Genomic DNA, 21,766 nt, shown 5'->3' on the forward strand with positions numbered 1-21,766 from the left:
CCTTCAGTAATAGTAATAAATCACACAGCAATAGTACATTCATGTAGTTCTAAAAAGCATGATAATATTTTAAGTAATCCAAAGTATTCAGAATACGTTACTCTCATTGAGTAACGTAACACGTTACAAAATACATTTTAGGGCATGTAATCTGTAATCTGTAGTGGAATACATTTTAAAAGTAACCTTCCCAACACTGGATATTTGTTGTGTGCCACCTTGGTAACAAGAGAGCTTAAATTCCATTTTATATATATTTGATGAGCCTGAACAAGCTGATATTAATTAATTTGAAATGCTTTCTAATTATTGAGATTTCAGCTGGTGTCAGGACTGTTCAATACTTTTTCTCCGTGTCATTTTTCATTATTACAGTTTTAAGGATATTTGTAGCTTGAATTCTTTGTATGTGTACACTGGATATTACCAGCATCTCAATAGCACCTTTAAACATATGTTGTTCACTTCTTACCTGCCGAGTGTGAATATTTAGTGGTGGTACAGAAATAATAACTGCATCACATGAAGTGTATTATATGGCAGAGGTGTAAAGGCACGGGCTGGAGGGTTTAGCTACTCTATGGAACAGAAAAACTTAACCTACACTCACACCAACATTAACACGCTACCAGTGCTGCTAGAGCTCGTAGTGCAGCAGGTGTTCACTGCAGGTCAGGAGACAGGACGCTGTGACAGATGTAGGATAAAAACACACAGTAGATTTCAGTAGCAAACATGAGCCTTGGTGAACAGCAATGACCCACAAATAAAAACAACATCTTCTCTTTTTATTTAAAATAACTGCTATGGGGACAGAACGCACAGTGGCTCATAATGGTTTTAACACCAACCCTGTGAGTCAGCGCCTACCAAATACCTCTTCATCCATACCAAGGTCATGTCTTTGGTATGGATGTCTGCAGGATCAGACACGTTAACATTCACCACACTGTCAAATATCAGCTTAGCAGCTGCTACGGTCTAAAGACTGGCTGGACTTTAAAATGTGCTGCATTCAGGTCATATGGGAAATGTAGGAAATATGAGCTACATCAGCTTTCTGCTGGGACCTTATCTTTTATTTAGCTTGCAAACTTAACTACAAACAAATGCAATCAAGGCTGGTTAGTAAACACTTTAAGCACTGCAGTATTTATTTGGAAATGCTACCAGAACCCCCCCTCTCGAAAAAAGAAAACAGTGTGATTCCATCAACACTGACCCTCTCGTCCACTTTTCTGAGTGGATGCAATCACAGAACGTGATGTGATTGGCTGGTGATGAACTAAGCAACAGGTGGCCCTCTGCACAGGTCTACAGGTCATACAGGACCTCCAGCACAGTGGCTAGAGACCAGGCCTGGGTCTCACAGCTGAATGGACAGTGCTGGCCATTCTCATTGGTCAGCTCTGGCAGACCCTTCCATGGAGACCTGGTGGAGGTGGGCAGGTAGGGACAGGTTAGAAAAGAAAAGCAATAAAAGGCAGTCGTTTCATCAGAGGTACAGGGGAGAGCGGCCTACCTCTCCAGGTGAGTGTAATGTTGTGACAGAACATTTTTCACCAAGGTAACCGTTTTGGCGTACGTGTCTTCTCCCAGCTTCTTTGCAAAGTAGAGTTTAGCACGCAGGAAGTACCCGACTGGCCACAGCCATTCCTACGCACAAACACAAAGTGTGTAACAGGTTGTGTGACATGTTACAGGTAATGTATCCGAAATATGAGAGTGAATCCTCCGAGTGCAGCCTGTAGGTGGATGATTTTCTATCCAGAGTCTCTGTGACTTTTCTACCAGTGGAGACCTGATGGATTATTAAAGGGTTCCTTTACTTTTAAACATTTCTTCTGGTTGGCGTTCTGTTCAGCACTCGTGCTGTGTTCAACCATCTGCAGTAACAGACGTGGGACTCACCGGTCCTTGGTGGTAGTTGAAGCCTCTGGCCACGTTGTAGTTGTCATTGTCCAGTGCGTTATCATAGACGCCGCAGTACACCAGGTCACTGAGACAACACAATAAAAGCCATTTAACTCTTTCACTGCTGTTACTGAACACGCATTGTGCTGCGACGTGCACGTTTAGTTAGAAGCTTGAGTGTATTACTTAGGATCGAGTGTTTTCATTCCCAGTGGTCCCAGCAGTTTCTTCTCAGCCATCTCCAAAGCGTTCCAGGCTCTCTCCACCGTGAACAGCTCTGGAGCCTGGAGCGCGCGCGCGCACACACACACACACACACACACACACACAATTATTACTGAGTGTTTTTCACACAGTACTGAAGATCACAGCGTGGTGTTGGCTGTGGTTGGCTTACCACCACCATAGCGACAGTGAAGTTGGGTCTGAGCTGGTAGTCACACCACGGGCTGGAGGCGCCGTAACTGTCCTTATAGATGCCCTTCTTGTGCACCAGCTCAGGGTGCTTCTCATTGGGGTCATCTGGGTCACCGGACACCCAGAAGCCAGCTTCAAAGGACTGGCTGAGCTGCTCGTTCCACTGGGAGTACGAGATGAACACTTCCTTACCTGGAATAAGGTGGTTTGGTTTTGGGTGAATGACGATGGGGAATTCGTTTATGTGAAAACAGCGGAGTTTGTCACATACCATCTCTGTGTAATTTAACTCCATCGTATGGGAACAGGCCCTTGGCGTGAAGTTCCACCACCCAGCGAACTGCAGACTTACTCAGACCAACTATCTCCACCGCTGCTCCATCTCTGCACAAAAGGCACAGGACACGATATCAGTACCAACCTGGACTTTCCTTTGATTCACTGATGTTATCAATTCAACTTGTAATATAAAGTTCTCTGAGCCAGTTAAACCTCTGTGTTTTTGCATCTTTATAACAGCAAACTTGGCACACAGAGTGAGGACACTTGTGTTTGTCAGTTATTATCGCTGTTCTAGCAACGCTGCTTGAATTGTGCCACATTTAGAAGGACCGTGGATTTGTGGGTTACACCTGTGGACAACACCAAATGATCTCAGCAGCTTCCTCTGCTCCTGTTCGCTGTTGTTTATTGTGTTAGATGATTGAAGCCTGAAGAAACTAGACAGTTTATTTATTCTGATACATTATTACCCTGTGTGTGCGCGCGCGCTTCATAATAGCCAGCAGAGTGCACCATGATGAGACCCAGAAACTAAATGTTTGAGCAACACTAGCAGGCAGTGTGGCACCCCCACCCCCACTCCCACCACAGAGAGCTGGACACCAGCAGCAGGGAGGATCCTGGGAAAGTTTCACAGAGGAGCCCGAACACTAAGCTCTGCTGTTCGACCACAGATGTGGCACTCTGTGAGGGCTGCTGTCTCAGCATGTTTAATATGTTACTTATTAAGTTTGAATCTTTGTACTACTTTGAACCTGATGGAGGGTTTCAGCGATTCACAGATAAAGTCTTTTTTGATGATTTGACTTCAGTAAAAACAGTAGAGACAGTAGAATGTGAGCAGCTGGAGTCTGCTGGTCACTTACTGCACAGCCTGAGGAGTTTGTGTTACCTTGGAGTAGCAGGCATGCCTTTGTTCCTGGCTCTCTCACTCTCTCCCATTTTGTCCATCCATGTGCCGCAGTTAAAACGGTTTCCTCCGCTCACAAAACCTGTGGCAGGGTCGACTCGAGCAACGACGCTGAACCCTGCAAAGGACAAAAGGTTCAGTAGTGAGGTGCAGTACCCCAAAAATCTTTGTAGTAAGAACTTAGTAAAACCAGATGATGTCATCGGCTTATCAGCTGTTAGAAATTACTTTCTTAAAATGTGTATAAGTACTCTGAATACACAACTCATTTAACACACACACCTTCATCTCTCATGTTCATGTCTATTTTGGGTCCAGCATTTCTCTCTCTGAAGGAAATGCCCTCCAAGTGGCGCCGCAGAGCTTCATGGATCACATCATACAGAGGCTGCTCCTGCACACGTATGAACACACAGAACGTTATGGGCATAAACACACAACACTCAGCATCTGTGTGGGCCTGTGTGAGTCTGTGCGGGCCTGTGCGGGTATGTGCGGGCCTGTGTGGGTATGTGCGGGCCTGTGCGGGTATGTGCGGGCCTGTGCGAGCCTGTGCGGGCCTGTGTGGGTATGTGCGGGCCTGTGCGAGCCTGTGTGGGTATGTGCGGGCCTGTGCGAGCCTGTGTGGGTATGTGCGGGCCTGTGCGAGCCTGTGCGGGCCTGTGTGGGTATGTGCGGGCCTGTGCGAGCCTGTGCGGGCCTGTGTGGGTATGTGCGGGCCTGTGTGGGCCTGTGCGGGACACTCCAGTATTTGGTGACTGCCAGCAGTCGCATTAAAGAGACGAGGCTGCTGGAACACAGGAGGAGCAGATGCACCAGTCCAGGTGTGCACCTGTTAAATGTACTATTAGCTGCTCTGATTAATAAGAGGAACAGCTCGTTAGGATCGTGGTCTTTGTAGTTTAGCCTCCTGTTGGGTCAAAGTTTACACACGAGCTAGCTATGACGGTATGTCAGTGTACGAGTGCTGACTGCTTTGTTAGATTGTTTGCAGTGTTTAGTGAAGCCCTGAGCTAAGCATGCCACCTGAAAATGAACTAAAGGCAAATATTTACAGTACTGTGCAAAAATCTTGAGCCACCCCCTCAATTCTTCATATTTTAGGGACAATAGGTGCAGCGATTCATTGAAACATCCAGAAATACACAGAAATACAGTCAAACAGCACCAAGTCAGTATTTGGTACGATCCCTGTAACACAGCCTGAACAGCTCGTCTAAGTAACCCTAAAGAACATTTCTCTGTTCCACTCTCAGTCATGATGATCCCACACGATGCACGCTGCATGAACCCAGTCTGCATCCTGTTGTACACAGGGCCACAGACACTGGTGTCATGCCTGACTCTGTGCTTACAGAGGACAACTTGGACCACAAAGTCCAAAAGACCTGGTGCCACTGATGTTCACCTCACCTGTCACAGCTCAGCCTTCTCTGCCCGTTTCCCTTAAGAATGGCGTATCAATGCCACCCTGGCACCGGGACAGTTTCACTTTGGTGAACAGCACATGGAATAAACACCGTGTCCAGTCTCCCCAAATCTATTTAAAGGACACACTGCACCCCACACTGAGACGTGTCATGTTTTTGGCCTGTGTGTTTTTAATCAATGCAAAAATACTCGTTTGTGCCTTTCAAACTGTCACTTTGGCATCTTTCCTATTCCTCCAGACCAGTTTAAAAAAAAAAAAAAAAATCACAAGAAGCTAAAATATAAAGAAATTAGACATTTACAAAGTCCTCTATATGTGTCCCCCCCTCTGTAATGTAGAGAGACTAATACTGGCTGAAGGGCCAGGGGTGAGCTCCAGCCTGAGGTCCTGGATCCAAATTCTGAAAGCCATCCGTGTGTGCGCGTGCGCGTGTGTGTGTGTGTGTGTGTGTGTGTGTGTGTACGTACCACCTCTCCAGGTTTACAAGGCTCGCAGTCATCAGTGGGGTACATGCGTGTGACAGGGCAGCTAAGGATTTCATGCCCTCTGGGAACCTGGGTAGTGTAGTCCTGAACACAAGCACGTATGTACAAAGGTGTTTGTTTAAACACAGATTTAATGAGCAGCTTGAAAGTTAAACATTGACGTTTAGCATCATTGAACCGCCGTCTCATTGAAGGGCTTTCAGTCCTCCAAATGGTTGAACGTCAGGAAGTCCTTACTCCCTGCGCCTTACTCCTTACCCCCTGCGCCGTACCCTTACTCCTTACCCCCTGCGCCGTACCCTTACTCCCTGCTCCCTGCGCCGTACCCTTACTCCCTGCTCCCTGCGCCGTACCCTTACTCCCTGCTCCCTGCGCCGTACCCTTACTCCCTGCTCCCTGCGCCGTACCCTTACTCCCTGCGCCGTACCCTTACTCCCTGCGCCGTACCCTTACTCCCTGCTCCCTGCGCCGTACCCTTACTCCCTGCGCCGTACCCTTACTCCCTGCGCCGTACCCTTACTCCCTGCGCCGTACCCTTACTCCCTGCGCTGTACCCTTACTCCTTACTCCCTGTGCCGTACCCTTACTCCCTGCGCTGTACCCTTACTCCTTACTCCCTGCGCCGTACCCTTACTCCCTGCGCCGTACCCTTACTCCCTGTGCCGTACCCTTACTCCCTGCGCTGTACCCTTACTCCCTGCGCTGTACCCTTACTCCTTACTCCCAGCCGTACCCTTAATCCTGGCGCAGTACTCTCACTCTGCTCTCTCTCTTGTTTCTAGTTTAAGTCCGCCTGTGAAATTCACTTCACAGCAGCTCCCACCTGGATGCACTGCAGCCACCACCACACAGCGTCCCTGCAGTTGTATCTGGCACATCGACCCTCCCCCAGCAGGTTGGGGATCAAACCGTGGCGCAATGTCCCTGCAAAGGCCAGGATGATGTTGCTATGGAGACCATGATAAGGAATTTAGTTTGTAAGGAAATCTAATATAATTAATACACTGGTGTGTCATGAGAATCAGATGAGGTGCACGGGGCCACGCACCGAGCCTCGACGTGTCTCCCAGTGAGGAGCAGCAGTCCCCTGAGAGCGATGAAGGTGTCTCTGCCCCAGCAACGGAAAATCCCCGCAGAGAAATGAGGAAGACCTGACGAAGAGACGTGACTTAAAACAAGATTCTATCGGGAAACACAGCATCAGATGTGCGTGACTGTTACCTGCAGCCAGCGAGACGCAGCACTGCTCCTTCTGGCCCGTGATCGGACTGATGCGGTACGGGACGTCGTCTAATTGAGCAGAAACAGGAGGCAGAGCAGGAAAGCGTCCAACGCTGCACATCTGAACCGAACCGAGCGCCAGGTGACGAACAAAGGTAGAGCCGTTCTGGACAAAGCTGTTTTCAGACGGAGGACAGGTACGCGTCATCGCTCGACCGCAGCGAACCGGACACAGAGATGAAGATGAGCTGTGCACTAACATTTCAGTGCAACAAACAGATCTGCTGTGTCGACAGACACGAGCAGAGCCTACCTGGACATGAGCTTGTAGGTGGCATCGAGGGCTGTGGTGTAGGTGGAAACTAGGATGGCATCAAAGTAGCAGGGGATGAGGTAGCGGGGGATGTGTTTGAGGAAATTAAACATGGCTGCCAACCAGTGACCCACCTGCAGACACACAGAGCTGCAAAGATGAAAACTTGTGTCTGACAGAAACAAGCAGCCGTGTTTGAAGAAGAACGAGTATAAGAAGGAGACGCAGGAAGGCTCAGCACTCAGCAGCACCTGCCTCAAACACCCATGCAAAGCTCCCACACGCGGTCCGATATGGTCCAGGGCAGGGACAGAAATATCTAAGCTTGTGTCTCGGTCAGCTGGGTCACACATGGGCCTGAGCAAATGACTCGGTAGCATTAGCACTTTGTAGCATTAGCACTTTGTAGCATTAGCGCTTTGTAGCATTAGCGCTTTGTAGCATTAGCACTTTGTAGCATTAGCACTTTGTAGCTAGCAGCCTGTGAGTTTAGGTTTTTGGAGCACAATTTAAGGAGTCAGTCATGTTGCAGACGTTTCCTCCAGTGCTAATGTGGATTTCATTGAGCTTTAGTCAGCTTAGGCTTTTAAATTATTTTAGTGTTAGCCGACTAAATATCATCAGATTGTTGGAGAGTATAAAGTTTGTCATGTTTTTACCGGTGACAGTGACACAGTTTACAGAGAGTCTGTATGCACGCTTCTCTTCTTCTGCAGTACTGACTTTATGGGGTTTCATGAGAAACAATATGGTTGTAGTTGTTTCCTGGGGGCGGATCACTTCCACACACCCTCCTTTATTTTTCATCTTGTTTTTATTCAGTGATTAAAGTCTCAAATACATTTAATCCATTCATTGTTTTCTGTCATGTTTGTTCTCAAACAACTGCTCCAGTCCTTTAGCACACTCAGTACTTCATCGTTATCTAAATGAACATTAGTGGTGATTCCCTCCGACAGGGTCTCTGGAGTACTGGGACCAACAGGAACAGGAAGAATGTGAAAACTGCACACAGAAAATTCAAACCCAGAAGCCGACCTGTGTGAGGTGGCCTGTGGTGGTAAGAGGTCATCACAAACAGGACCCTTAAACCAGTCCCGGTCTCACCTCTGCCAGCGGCCCCTCCCTGTGCATCAGCCTATTGGCGACGAAGTCTATGAGCCAGTCTCCGTCTCTGAGGTTGGCACACAAAGGATGGCCCAGGTCGTTGTTGGGACGAACATCAGCAAACACAGACATCAGACCTGCAAACACAGCAACACTTTAGTAACACTCATTTGGTCTCTTTTCAAAATACCGTCTCCATCCTCGATGAGGTACAGACTGGACTGAAGAACATAAAATTACCCTGAAGTCCTGCGTATTTGAGAGTTTCCCAGCCTGGGATACTGTAACAGCCTCCGCCTTCCTCTTTTTCCTCCGTGTCGCAGCGAAACAGCAGGACATTCATGTCTGCCAGCGTCAGCTTAGACATGAGCCTGTTAAACACAGTTTCAATAAGAAGCTGATACAGGCCGTCAGTCTCCATTGTGCTGCTCGTTCAAACTATTCCTGACTGCACCTCAGCTAAAGCTGAAAGCATGAAAACAAACAGCAGCATTCATCTATCCCGTCACATTTTGCTGATGATTTTATGTTCCTACTAACTTATGGATGATCAGAGTACAGCAATCTACTAATGATGTGACTGACATGTGTTTGACCAGACAAGTCCTGGTTTTACGCCATCCTCTTGGAGCTCATGACAGCTGGTATCCAATTATATTCATCAAGCTATGACGACAAAAGCGCTCAATTTATGGGTCTGTGTATGGGTACAGAGTATGTAAGAGGTGTGTGTGCTAGCAGAAACACTATACTACTAACAGAATGAAGTACTCTGCATATCTGTGTCTGATATACTAGCGTCACCTTTCAGTGTACCCTGCAGCTCGTACCGTTGCATCTCATCTCATCGCATCTCAGCGAGACACGTTCTGTCAGTTCCATTTCATCCATACCACAAAAAGGCCTGTGTTGAGTATGTGGTGTGCTCACTGTGCCAGGGGCTTCTTCAGCGCGTCTGGTGGGTTTTCATCTGCTACACTGCCTCTCCTGTACTTTGGGCTAAACTGGGACAGATAGTACCTCAGCAGTCCCACCAGCTTCTGGGCTTTGGGGTCCAAACTGACCCTGACAAGGAGAGAAAAGAGAAATGAAAGTCTGAAAAGTGACCACAACACACAATCATGCGTGACGTTTGCGTGTGTGTTACCTGAAGGCGATGATGCTGCCGGGTGTCAGCTTCTGGAAGGTGATCTCGTGCACAAACTCTGAACGCCCTTTTGACGTCACTCCAGCTTTCTTCATCACTGTGCTCTCATCCAGCTGTGCACACAGCAGAACCAGTTTAACACTAACGCTCAGAAACACATCTGTGTTAAACACGATGCTGACAGCGCTCACCGAGATGTGCTCTTTCATTTCCACTGTGTATTCTGGCATGCCGTTGATGTAGTTCTCATCCTTTTTATATTTGCCGGCGCTCCTTTCCACCATCCTTGCCTCCAGCACCACCTCCTCTATCTTCCCTGGGAGAGGGAAAAGGAGGCAGCATGCATTGTGAATCCACGTGTAAAGATAAACTACACACCTAACATGTTGTGACAAATTTTCCAGATCCGATTTTGCCAGGTAACACACACACACACCATACGCACTGCCTTTATGTAGAAAATGTGTCCTCAAAATACACTGAAAACAATAAATAAGTAAAAGTCAATATCAAGTAATTAGAGACATGAGGACCAGCTCATAAACAGGACTGAGACTCTGGGCTCATCCAGTTCTCATGAGAAACAGGGAGAATTTCATGGTTTGATGCAGAGGTTGAAGCTGTATCAGTGTGGGAGCATATCTGAGCTGGTGGAGAAACGCTTCAGAGAGCCGACTGACCCAGGACAGCGTTTTTAAACCAGGATTTTATCATCTGCATCTCTTCACATATTTAGTACTGTGGCGGGGCGTGGTCGGCGGCGCCGCTGCAGGGTAGGGGAAGGCACCCGCAGGGAATCTGCAATCACGCCTCGCTGGGTTACAAGACTGAACGGGGTCCTATCACGTTGTTGTTGTTGTTGATGTGTGTGGGTAGCAGCAGCGCTGCAGCCGAGTGTGCACAGCAACGTGAATAAAGAGATGCTGCAAAGCATGAACATGCACCAGGTAGCAGTACCTGATCTGAGTGAGGAGCGCACTTGTTCCCAAATGCAATGATAAGATTATTCAGATCTGACTAATCGAAAAAAATAAATCAATGAAAATAATTAATAAAAAACCAAACATGGTGGGTGTGAACAGCTGCACTAAGATTCAAAATCACAGTAATAATGTTGTTCTACCAGGAATGAACATGGGCGGGACACTGGTGCTGTACTGGTGGGTTTTGGGATCCCAGAAGGCGGTCCTGCTCACGGTTACCACAGACTGGTGGGTGCTGGGACAGTGACGAGTCACTGCAACGATGTCTGCATCCACCTGGTCCACGTACACCTGGACAGGAGGAGTTGAACAAAGTGTACCAAAAGGTTTAGCATCGAAGACATCGGCTTTAGCAAAGAAAGCACTTCCTCTCTGTGTGTGTGTGTGTGTGTGTGTGTGTGTGTGTGTGTGTGTGTGTGTGTGTACGGGTTCGTACTATCCTGGTGGGGACCAAAATCTGACTTTTACTATTCTGGTGGGGACTTTCTGCACCGTGGGGACCAAAATCCAGGTCCCCTCGGGGTTGAAAGCAATTTTCACACTCAAAATGCGGTTTTACTGTCAGGGTTACAATTAGGTTATGGTTAGGTTTAGGGTAAGGGTTAGGGTTAGGCATTCATTTTTAATGGTTAGGGTTAGGGTAAGGGGCTAGGGAAAGCATTATGTCAATGGGATGTCCCCACGAGGATAGCAAACCAGACGTGTGTGTGTGTGTGTGTGTGTGTGTGTGTGTGTGTGTGTGTGTGTGTGTGTGTACCTGTATGAATCCCTGTGCAGCCAGCTCCTGGTGCAGCTTGTTTACTGCCCGTTTCCCAGCTATGATGCCAGTACAGGAGCTAACTTCACCAGGAGAGGATGGGACTGCTGACGGGTTCCACTTGGGATAGAAGCGCTCCTCCTTCACCACAGAGATCTGTGCACAGGTAAGCCTGGAGTCAGTGTGCGCTCTTATTGCAGCACCTCTCACAAGGCCTCAAAGTAACACTTTTATTTTCTTTATTTTATGAACCGCCTCGTGAATTAGCACTATTTAAACTGGAAATATAAAGAAATGAGGGTTGACTTGAAACGTTTGGATTTTATTATATATGTGACAGATTTAACTGCAGCATATGTTAGAATCTAAATTCACTGGAACATCAGCATTAAAAAAAGGAAAAATCTAAAACTATAAAGTGAACGATGTACGTCTGTTATGTTTGCTTCTGCTGTTTTAGATTCTAAAGACCATTTGTGTCCACAAAAACTCCCCAAAGGACCAAAGACCGGCTGATGAAGAGCCACGGCTCTGTCAGCCTGAGCTTGTGTGTTAATGAGCAGTTAGGCACCTTTTTACAAATACGCCCCATTAGTGGAGACTTTGTTCTGTCGTGTTCAGCAAAATGCTGTCAGATGATAGTAAGAAGATAAATATATAATAACCTGATGTGGCACCAGCTCATCGTATCCACGGGTGGAGCCAGTAGCGCAGCACGCCATGGCCACGATCGCAGAGCTGGGCAGAGCGTCGAAGGCTGAGCGGAGCTGTAAACGACACACTCGACAATTAACCATCGTACAACAGCTCGACTCCAAGCTCACTGTCAGCTGACCTCAAGAGACCCACCTGGATAGGACACTCGTTGTCATGGGTTACATCAAGAAACATGGCGTGTGCAATGGAGGGCGTCAGTGGGCGGAGACTGGGCTGAACAAAAGCTCCTACTGGCTCACCGCCGTAACGATACACCAGGCGGCCCTCCTCGTGGCTGTCACCAGCTGACATCGCCTCTGATGATCGAGTGAAGGGGGACAAACCAAAGTAAGCGCTCGCAGACACAGGTGGACACACGCCATGCTGCATCACTGACGGGTGAGCTCACACACTCAGGTACATTTGTTTCCATGTGAATCTAAACTGAATCGAAACCATGATGGGGATGAAAAGTTGAATCTGTGCAAACGGTCCAGCAGCTTTTCTGATCTGCACAGGTTTGATTCCAGGATTTGACAGAGCTGTGTTTGTCAGTGGGTCACACAGCTGTGGATGAAAATCCATGAAAGCCGTGACTTTGGTAGCCTGCACAGAGTCACGCAGGCCTGCAGTGTACACACCTGAATAATAAACACCTGCGTTTTGTGTTTACCTGTGTTATCTTTGTCTAACATTTACATTTGTTTGATGAAGTGTGAGAAACGTGCAAAAAATATGGAATCAGGAAGGAAGCAAACCAGGATAAAGTTATTACTGTGACCTCCAACAGGTGCAGCTCTGTGACGGGGTTTGGTGTAGACTGCATCGTTGGACCTCACTACATATTAAAGCTACTTCCTATACAAGTTGTTTTTTAGTACCACAACTACAAGTACTGAAAGATGTCACCGAATGCCAAAAAAATCTAGTTATAATTCCTCAGTTTACATTTTTGGTTTTTACTTTAAACTTTGGGCGTGCTCCAGGAACAGCGCCACAACAATAAGAGTTTAGCACGACTGAAATGTGGCTGATCTCGCCTTCGATGCCGTCCTCTCTGGGATGTCCAGAAGTGCTCAGAATTCATTTTTGATCATCTACACAGCACGCTCTGTGACTTCATCACGGGCTCCAAACTGTGTGCACAATCCCAGCTCATCGCCAGTGACGAGAGCGGGACACCTGGACCAGCTGAGCTCTCAGCAGTCTGAATGTGTTTATATGGATTTATTCAAGCTGACTTGTGGCTGTTCTGAAGATGTGGAATTGATACAAATATTTAAACATGAATGAAGTAAGCAGTTAATGAACATGCTGTGTTTGTAGGTGTGTTATACACACGGTACTTTACCTCGTATGAGTGATGTAATCCCTAGCTTGGTAACAAAGACATTATCCAGCTCCTCGCTGCCGGTGAACAGTTCAGCCACCACATACAGGTCAGGACGCACCGTTCTGGCCACATCCAGCATGAACTAACCAACCACAGCATGACAAACCAGTGCAGGGGGGGGGGGGGATGCACGAAAGAAAGATTGAAGGAGGAAGAGGAGGAGGAGAATGAATGTGAAGGGGACTCAGCCAGTTAGAATGGTGCAGTCGTGCAGTCAAAGAACACACACAGAGGTAAAGTGTTTGGAGACATGCAGAACAATGCAGTGGGAAGAGAAGAAAGACAGAGTCACACATTTAGCTTGCACATCAGTGCTGTACCTCGTATGAGACTGCTAATTCCCAGCCGGTTAACAAAAACATTGTCAAGGAGCTCGCTGCCTGTAAAGAGTTCAGCTATCACATACAGATTGGGTCTGACCGCTCTGGCTGCGTCTAACATGGCCTGGACAACAAACAGCAACATCACGGACAAGGAGAGAGAGAGCTGCTGTTAGCAGGGACACGCTCATACAGGACAACACGGCTGTAGTGACGCTGCATCCTCTTTTTACAGCGTGCTTGAATTCAACATTAATCACATTTGTCACTATAGTTAGGACAGTTACAGTGTAGTACAGACGTCCTGTGATTCTTTCACTGACACTGAATCTCACTGATAATACGTATCGAAGCAGAAGGGTACGCGACAGCAGCATTTGCTCGCGCCTGGACTAGACTCACTGAGGCCCACATCAAAGTATTACTTCAACACTTGCAGATGGAACAAGCCGGCTCTCGAACGGAGCTGAAACCAGAACAAGTTCCAGAAGGACATGAAGACTGTGATGTCTGGAAATACAGTTAACACTCTAAGAAGTGGCTATCCTTCCAACATCCTCTGCAAAACACAACAAAGACAGCCAGGACATCCAATAATAATTCGCCTGGGTTATTTATATGGTGCCTGTATACTGTAACAAAGCCCCAAAAATTCAGACCCCTCCCACAGGGTGGGTCTGTCACAGGGCTAACAGAGAAACACACACCAGCCCACACCATCACAGGGACCACATGCAGATGGTGAACTCAGTCTCAGGACCTCCCTGCTGTGAGGCAACAATGCTAAGCACCGAGCATCATACTGGTTTTCTTTTTTCCTTTGACTGCACTGGATTTCACAGACTAACAGCATCTGCATTTGACCACAAGACATTCTGACTCTGAGCCTTTTAGCAGAATGATCCCCTGAATGATGACGGAGCTCTTTGAAACCAGACTTCCACTAAAGCAGCCTGACACTGAGCAGGAGCTGCAGGGCTGCTTTCCTATGTCAGGGCCACACAGCGACGTTACACACCTATCCGCTGTTATCACAGATGTCTGACTGTCTATTTAAACTGTGGCACGTCAGTGATTTAAATAAAGGAACGCTTTCATGCTTTGAGACTTACTAATACAAACATGTACAGTGAGATCACTCAACATGTTTGTCTGTAGAACTGAAGAGTTCAACAGTGACGTTCGGCCCCAGTGAGATATCAAACATATTTCTAACATACCTGAAGAACAACTTTACTACAACACGGAGCTAAAGTGTTACACACGTCCTGGATTTAAACGTAGAATAATTCCATTTGATATGAAGTGTGTGATGTACAGTGAGGTGTGACGATACCTCAGCAACATGTAAAGGTGTGGAGTGGCAGTTGTCCAGACGGACTCCGTGGAAATATTTGGCTGTGATTTGCGTGTATTTCTTCATGTGATCCCACAGGTAGGGACAGTCGTCAGGCGTGTTGCCGTATCGTAGTTTGACACTGTCACCCCAGCAGATCAGCTCCCGACGAATGTACACGTTGGAGCCTTTATGGAACAGAAGCACTTCAGTACTGATACAGACACTTTATTACTCCCAGCTCGCAGTAACAACAGTCACTGACAGTTTAAAGCAGCATCATAAAACCTACAACCTAAACTTCAGCTACATATTCAACATTTACAGTCTTTTTTAAACCACCTTGTGTGGCTCGTCTTGTTTACCTGGTTCAGCAAAGTTCCTCAGTGGATCGTCGCCCATCACCCAACCGTTGTGGGCCAGGAAATGGCACATCTTGTCTGGCTGGTCCAGCAGCTGCATTTCCTGGTCCAGAGTCATGTCCTGATAGGGGAAGGTGAAATACCTGACCGGAAGATGGAAACACGGCATTATCGCTGCCCGGTGATGTGAACGCAGCTGTGGACACTGTGTCAACGCGCTTCATGTTAGACGACGGATCATTTGATGGATCCTATTCAGTGAGGATCAAATGAGTTTGTCACCAACATCCACTCTTTTCAAAGAACACATGAATCCAACTGACTGCTACTGGATATAAAGCTTTCTATGCAGTTTGAGCCTCATTTACCCGTCGACACACATTCATCCAAGTGCTTTATTTAAATAAGCCTGAGTACTTTTATCTGAATGCTCACATACTTTGATGTATGTGCAACAACTCGGGTTCAGCATCTTGCCCTGAGTTTGACACACAGGTTGGAGAACCAGGGGTTGAACCACCCACCTTCTAATTGGTATACAGCCCACTGACTTCTGAGCCAGTGCCACCCCTAACACGTACTTATAGTATGGACCATAATAATATCTTAGCATTATTATGTGTTCAGCTAACTTGCCTTGTGTCTTTGTTAAAGCTTTAGTAAATGAACTGAGTTATTAACACACTTTGCTGTACTCTGCCTTTCTCTCATTAGCCAACTCTTTAAACTGGTCTACCTGGTGACCATTGGGTTTTTCCTGGTAACAGGGCCCAGCCTGGGACCGTGCTCAGCAAGTCGTTCATAGACTATGTTTCCAATAAGACAGTTGACAGCCTGGAGGGACAAAGAAGAAGAAGGTTGTGACAGAGCAAAATGACAAATCAGACATTTGTTCTAAAATAAGTAACTGCACACATGATCGTTAAAGATTTTACATGTCACAGAGGAGGCGTTTGCTGAAAATGACCACATATAGAAACGGTCCACACAGGAGCCCAGTGATGGTGACAGTTCATCTTTACAGAGTAGTTATCAAACAGCTAACAGACCATCTGCAGAGGAAGGGTTAATCTGGAGTTGCAGTCAGGTTTCAGAGCTCATCACTGTACAGGAGGCTGAAGGTTATGAATGACCTTACAGCCTCTGAGCGTGGACTCACCTCAGTGCAGTGGTCCATACGTTATTACAGAGCTGTTAGTGTTAGAGGTGCTGCAGTGGTTTGACCTGAATCACCTGCAGGTTCCTGCTTTGACATTCAAATGAAAGCGACGTTTCTTGTAAACAGCCCCAAACATCTGATAGCATGAACTTTGCCTCCAAGCGGTCACACAAACACGCTGAGCCATGTTCATTCATATTTTTAATTATCAATCTAACATTTTATTTCATTTCACTTTAAATGTGAAAAACTAAATGTTAGGAAACCCCTGAGCTCGTCCGGTACACCGCACGGCTCCCTTTAGCTCCGCCCCTGTGACGCTGCCGTCAGCGTTCAGCATGCTGCCTAGTTTAAACCTGTATCAGACCAAGTTCACTCAGTTAAATGTAACTTCTGCAAACAGCGGTGGACGGAGCACCTTGTTGAACAGGTGCTTTGAAGGACTACCAGCTTTTTTATGTGAAGCTTTTAATGGTGATTATTGGTCACAGCTCCGCCTCTTTGCTCTTCACGGCGTGTCCTCGGACTCTGGCTCCAAGTTAAACTGACAGCATCGTCTCAGATGTAGCTGTTGTGTTATCAGTCGTTTTGCTGTAAACCTGGGGCTGCGTTGGCCCGATGCAGACTGACAGACGGACATTAATTCACAGGTTTAACACCTTTCGATGCTTTTTCCCTCTAGCTAACATGTCAGGTGTGGCCCTGTACATTCGCAGCCTTACCTGCTCCTGATGCTGGTGCACGATGTGATACTGCTCTGCATTCAGGTCAGTCAGTTTCTGATTTAGCCAACCGCAGCACTCCTCGATGTGTTGAGGTGAGAAACTACAGAGGGAAGCAACATTACAGAGCACACACAGATATACACACTTTACATTAACTATACTGGTCCATGTCAGCGTCACAGACGTATCTCATCATATCTGAACGATGAAGAAACATAACGATGTATTTTTTTAATATTTGTGGTGCAGGCTTATTTTTTTAACCATGCTGAGTCATGAGCATGGAGGAACAGGGATGCGCTCTCTACAGATGCAAACATCAGTCTTCTTTTCACAACAGAGGTCCTGATTCATTTAATACTGAACTGACGTTCACACTAAGTCAAAGGGACTGTGTGACATCACCTGAATGACTTATTTTGGACTGGAAACCAAACAGAACCATCATATTTAAGAACACATTCTTTCACACACTCTGTGGACGATCGTCAGCCAATCACAGGGGTCCATGGGTCTGACATGTAGGGTAAGCTGTACCCACACACGGTGTGTCAGATTAGCTTGCTGAATGTGTTTAATGCTAACATGCAAGGACAGGAGGCTGCTGCTTTTATCCCCACGCAGGTCCACACCTGTGCAGGTGCAGGATAAGGTTACACATTGGTCTAATCAGGTGGTTATGTCACTTGACTCTTACACAGCCTACATTACTGTCCACACTGCATGTTTAAAACGTCCTGTTGCAGCTCTAATTTGATGGCTGCGTAACATCTTCGAGCTAACTGTCAACTGCATACTTACAGTGCTGTGAAAGTATCTGCAGAGTTTTTACATTTGAGCAATATTTGTCACGTTTTTCTATAATATTAGACAAAAATAACCCATTTAAATACAAAATGCTGTTTGTGAATGATGAGGTAAAAAGACCTGGTCCGATGTGATTTTTGAGCTCACTTTGTCAGACAGACATTAAAGTTACGTCTTGATTGAACAGGTGTGTCAGTGAGCAGGCTTTGGTGTGGCTCGTTAATCAGTTCATTCATTCGCCAACAGTCTTTTACGACTGTTGGGTGAAAACAGCACATTTACTCAGCTCATCTTTGTCCAGGATTAAAAACGCGTTTGACGATCTGAAAAGTGTGAAAAAGATGCAGAAAAGAACAAAGAAACTCAATCGCAGCACGTTTCCACGTTGAACGGACTACAGCTGAACAACAGCCCAACATCACAGGACTGTGCTGTGGACCCTGAGTCTCACCTGTGAGGCACAAACGTCTCCAAAGCAGAGTCCGTGTCTACTGTGTTGCCATAGCGACGGTATTGTGGATCCTGAATGATCCTGAGGCCCGTCTTCCGTCCAGTCTTGCTGTGGTCTGGCTTGGTACCTGATGGCAGGCACACATATGTTAACTACACAGTGAATGTGGTTTTTAACCCTCTGCTCGTCTTTGTCATGCACACACAGTAAACACAAGTTCTTTTTTGGGCTTCAGAGCAAACACTGACGCTACGGTCAAACTGAAAGCATGCTGATGAGTTTTTGAAGCTCACATAAAACGACTCTTTGTAAACTGAGTTGCACTGGGACGTCTGTGTGGATTTACACACCGTTTTGCAGCAGGGTCCTAAACTCCTCCACAGCACTGTCCACTTTGACTTGGTAGAACTCCCACAGTTTGATCTGAGGGAACACGTCCTGCCACATCACACTACGGACGGCCTGAAACACAACAAATCAAACACACGTTACACAAACGCGTCTTTAAAGCGTGTACGATGCAGCTGAGAAAAAGTGCCTTTAACCATCAGCTAAACTGACCCAGTTCAGTTCATCTGCATAGACATGAGGTTTATTCTACAGGTCATTTATTACCTGGTTTATTCTGAGGACTTCTACAAACCCTCCTTTAGGTCAGCACTCCTGTAAGCCACTGAAGTAGTAACACACACACACACACACACACACACTTCAAACTAGTGTGCTAAAGTTTGCGTGACTAAAGCCAGTTTTATCCACTGACATTGATCTGGTCCACAGTGGCTCATTTGTGGGTACAGCCACAGTTAACATAGGAAGAGCATTAGTTTGGTTTAATGAGCCGACTCTGTCCTTGCCAACACTCACCTACCAACTCTGACACAAAGCTAGACTCCAAACAAAGAAACACCAACCTTGGAGCAAAGATTTATGCACCAAATTACAGCGTAAGGTAAACTCTGCTTGGTGCTAGGTTTTGGTTGTTTTAACTGTCAGGTGTAAAAGTAAAAAATAAGGGGCAATGTGCAAATGTATATAAATAAATAACAAAATGATTATATTTACTATAAAATAAAATCTAAATATAGAAACAGTGAGTATTCTGCACAGGCGTTACTCTGCAGTACAGCCCGTCAGGTGCAATAGTTTATGTCTCTGTAAAAACAGGTTATTTTTTTTTTAATTGACATGTAAAAGTTTAACAAAAATTTAATTCAAATTGTGTCTAGAAATGTCATACAAGATATATTCTGCTCTGTTTTACAGCAGGCCAGAAAAACGGCCCTTAGCTTTGATCTAAAGCCCTCGTAAGTTACTCAGTACTACTGAGTAATTTAAAGAAACATTTAAAAAAGCTAGCTACCTTTGGTGATGAGGCTGTGGATAAGATTTCAATTTATGCTCTCAGGCAGGGCTGTCATTGGCTCACACCACGGCCTGTGACATTTGTGAAAGTTCAAAGGTGAATGAATGTGCAGGAACCCAGAACTCACATTCAGATGACTCTCCGTGGTGATGTCAGCAGGAAGTCCTTTAGCTTTGTAGCGTCCCTCTGCTACTCTGGTGGTTAAATGCCACAGAGCTCTGTCTAAAACCCAGGGTGGGCGCAGGTGAGGAGAGTTCACCAGGTTATATCCACATTCTGGATGCTCCCTTATCCACACGCTGTTAGCAGCTGTGCAGGAACACAGACACAGAAAAGAAATCATTGAGCTGTTTAAATACTTTATTCATCATGTTTTACTCTAGGGCTTTTTAAAGATCTAATAATAGTCTGACAGTGAGTCAGACATACTGTATAAATCAAAGTTCAGTCTGTATTTAACCTTCATATCAGGCTCATTTTACTACTTGACCTTTCCTGAGAGAGCGAGGATGAGAAGGATCCACAGGGTGGTCACTGCCAGCAGGACAGCACACAGAAACACTTTGATGCAACGAGCATGTCAAATGAAAAGTCTCCACTTGATCTGAAAAAACACTTTCAACTATTAACCAGTTTTGCTATAAGATGTTTTACCAACAACCTAAACTATACCCAGCTAACTTTTTAATGGTCTTTAAATCTTGACCTGATTCTATATAGATTTCAAGTGAAAGCCTTAGACGGGGCTACAGCAAGAGTACGAGCGCGTGAGCAAACCTTAACCCTGCACCGGTCATCGAAGCCTGACAAAGTGTGGCAAAAATGGCACTTTTAAAGCTTGGTGTATTGAGTTAACTGCCATGTTGGACACTGTGGGGTGAAGGGTCAAAGAGAGAGCAGATTTCTCCTGTATTGGCTTCCCTTCATTGGCTCCCTGTTAAATCCAGAATTCAAAATCCTGCTCCTCACATACAAGGTCTTAAATAATCTTCTGTGCAAACTACGGATGACCAAAATGATCACAAGGACTTTGGTGCAGCAACCTCTTTGCAAACAGTTTCATCCAGCAGCAGCCAGCGACTGGCAGAAACCATTTGCCAACCAGTCAGATACATATTCCTGCCTTGCACCTCGTGGTTATAGCACATCCAGAATGAAAGAAAATTCAATGTGTGCTTGAGGTCAGGGAAGAAACCTGTGAGGCTACACTTCCACAGAGTCAGTACTGAGCCCACTATAAGAAAGCAAATGTTTACACTCTTCCCCACAGCACAGTGTTCACCTGCTGTGCTTCAAAGGTGACAAAACCAAAATCTTCCCCTTTTTCCCCCCCCAAACAGCTTCTCTTTACTTCCCTTTATGATTGTGAGTCAACAACAATCTTTCCTGTTCTGTCAAACTTTACAGGATAAGGGTAACGATCTGTCTGAAAGTCCCGCCTTTAGGACAGTTTAATGACACTTTCAATCCTGTGGAAATGTGCAGACTCTCAGTGAAAGCATGTGTTGTTATGAAACCTCTCATACTACAACATGTGGTGGAACAAAGACATGTGATTGCATAAATGTTCAGGCCAAATAAAAGTGAGTGTGGGCTTTAATAATGAAAGACTGTGTGCAGCATAACAAACCATGAGCTGTAAACAAAGATCACAAATGAATAAAACAACTTGTTGCATGTACGCTGAGTGCACATATGTCGACCTCTCCATCCTTAGTCCATAATCTAATCCATGCATTATGAAAAGTGATGCACAGGATGTTCAGTCAGTGATCGGCTCCATGGACTGGCTCAGGACGCTTTGTGATTCACTTCCCCTACTATCCTTTCAGGCAAGAAAACACAGTTGCATTTTTGCTCTTTGTTAGCCTATTAGCACTCTTCATTAACATGTTCTGCTGTTGGTGTGCCTAGTTAAGTTGGCTGCTGTGGGTAACTTGAACCTTTTAACTTGGTTCGTGGTTGGTACGAGCCAACCATGAAATTTCTGAAGGATGTTGCGTCGCTGCAGTCACAACAATGTTTGGTGCGTCTGATTGCAAAGCACAGGGTAGAGCGCTTAGAGGGGAGATGTCAGAATCTAAAGACAGCAGTGAATAGCAGCCGTCTCACATCAGATGCAGGAGGAGGCCTTTGACCTCCGAGGCGAAGGAAACAAGTACACTAATGAATGGCCCTCCTCA

General features: G+C 46.1%; 1 protein-coding gene across 1 annotated transcript in view; it reads right to left on the reverse strand.

Annotated features, from left to right (window-relative positions):
• Window positions 1-767: 767 nt before the first annotated feature.
• agla (amylo-alpha-1, 6-glucosidase, 4-alpha-glucanotransferase a) overlaps window positions 768-21,766 on the reverse strand; it is a 29,490-nt gene continuing 8,491 nt past the window's right edge. Inside the window, exons 6-35 of the mRNA XM_063462683.1 lie at window positions 19,711-19,892; window positions 18,568-18,679; window positions 18,218-18,344; window positions 16,957-17,059; window positions 15,812-15,909; window positions 15,079-15,218; window positions 14,714-14,901; window positions 13,016-13,139; window positions 11,818-11,981; window positions 11,634-11,735; window positions 10,969-11,124; window positions 10,352-10,502; window positions 9,420-9,544; window positions 9,229-9,341; window positions 9,012-9,146; window positions 8,322-8,452; window positions 8,082-8,218; window positions 6,975-7,108; window positions 6,662-6,837; window positions 6,489-6,591; window positions 6,264-6,387; window positions 5,423-5,524; window positions 3,806-3,917; window positions 3,506-3,641; window positions 2,603-2,715; window positions 2,312-2,523; window positions 2,101-2,198; window positions 1,912-1,999; window positions 1,523-1,656; window positions 768-1,432 (exon numbers count right to left, since the gene is read on the reverse strand). Of these exons, the coding sequence (XP_063318753.1) occupies window positions 1,315-1,432; window positions 1,523-1,656; window positions 1,912-1,999; window positions 2,101-2,198; window positions 2,312-2,523; window positions 2,603-2,715; window positions 3,506-3,641; window positions 3,806-3,917; window positions 5,423-5,524; window positions 6,264-6,387; window positions 6,489-6,591; window positions 6,662-6,837; window positions 6,975-7,108; window positions 8,082-8,218; window positions 8,322-8,452; window positions 9,012-9,146; window positions 9,229-9,341; window positions 9,420-9,544; window positions 10,352-10,502; window positions 10,969-11,124; window positions 11,634-11,735; window positions 11,818-11,981; window positions 13,016-13,139; window positions 14,714-14,901; window positions 15,079-15,218; window positions 15,812-15,909; window positions 16,957-17,059; window positions 18,218-18,344; window positions 18,568-18,679; window positions 19,711-19,892 (3,938 nt within the window). The 3' untranslated portion in view covers window positions 768-1,314. The remainder of the gene's footprint in view (window positions 1,433-1,522; window positions 1,657-1,911; window positions 2,000-2,100; window positions 2,199-2,311; window positions 2,524-2,602; window positions 2,716-3,505; window positions 3,642-3,805; window positions 3,918-5,422; window positions 5,525-6,263; window positions 6,388-6,488; window positions 6,592-6,661; window positions 6,838-6,974; window positions 7,109-8,081; window positions 8,219-8,321; window positions 8,453-9,011; window positions 9,147-9,228; window positions 9,342-9,419; window positions 9,545-10,351; window positions 10,503-10,968; window positions 11,125-11,633; window positions 11,736-11,817; window positions 11,982-13,015; window positions 13,140-14,713; window positions 14,902-15,078; window positions 15,219-15,811; window positions 15,910-16,956; window positions 17,060-18,217; window positions 18,345-18,567; window positions 18,680-19,710; window positions 19,893-21,766) is intronic.

This window comes from Pelmatolapia mariae, linkage group LG18, assembly GCF_036321145.2.
Source record: "Pelmatolapia mariae isolate MD_Pm_ZW linkage group LG18, Pm_UMD_F_2, whole genome shotgun sequence".
Lineage (NCBI taxonomy): Eukaryota > Metazoa > Chordata > Actinopteri > Cichliformes > Cichlidae > Pelmatolapia > Pelmatolapia mariae.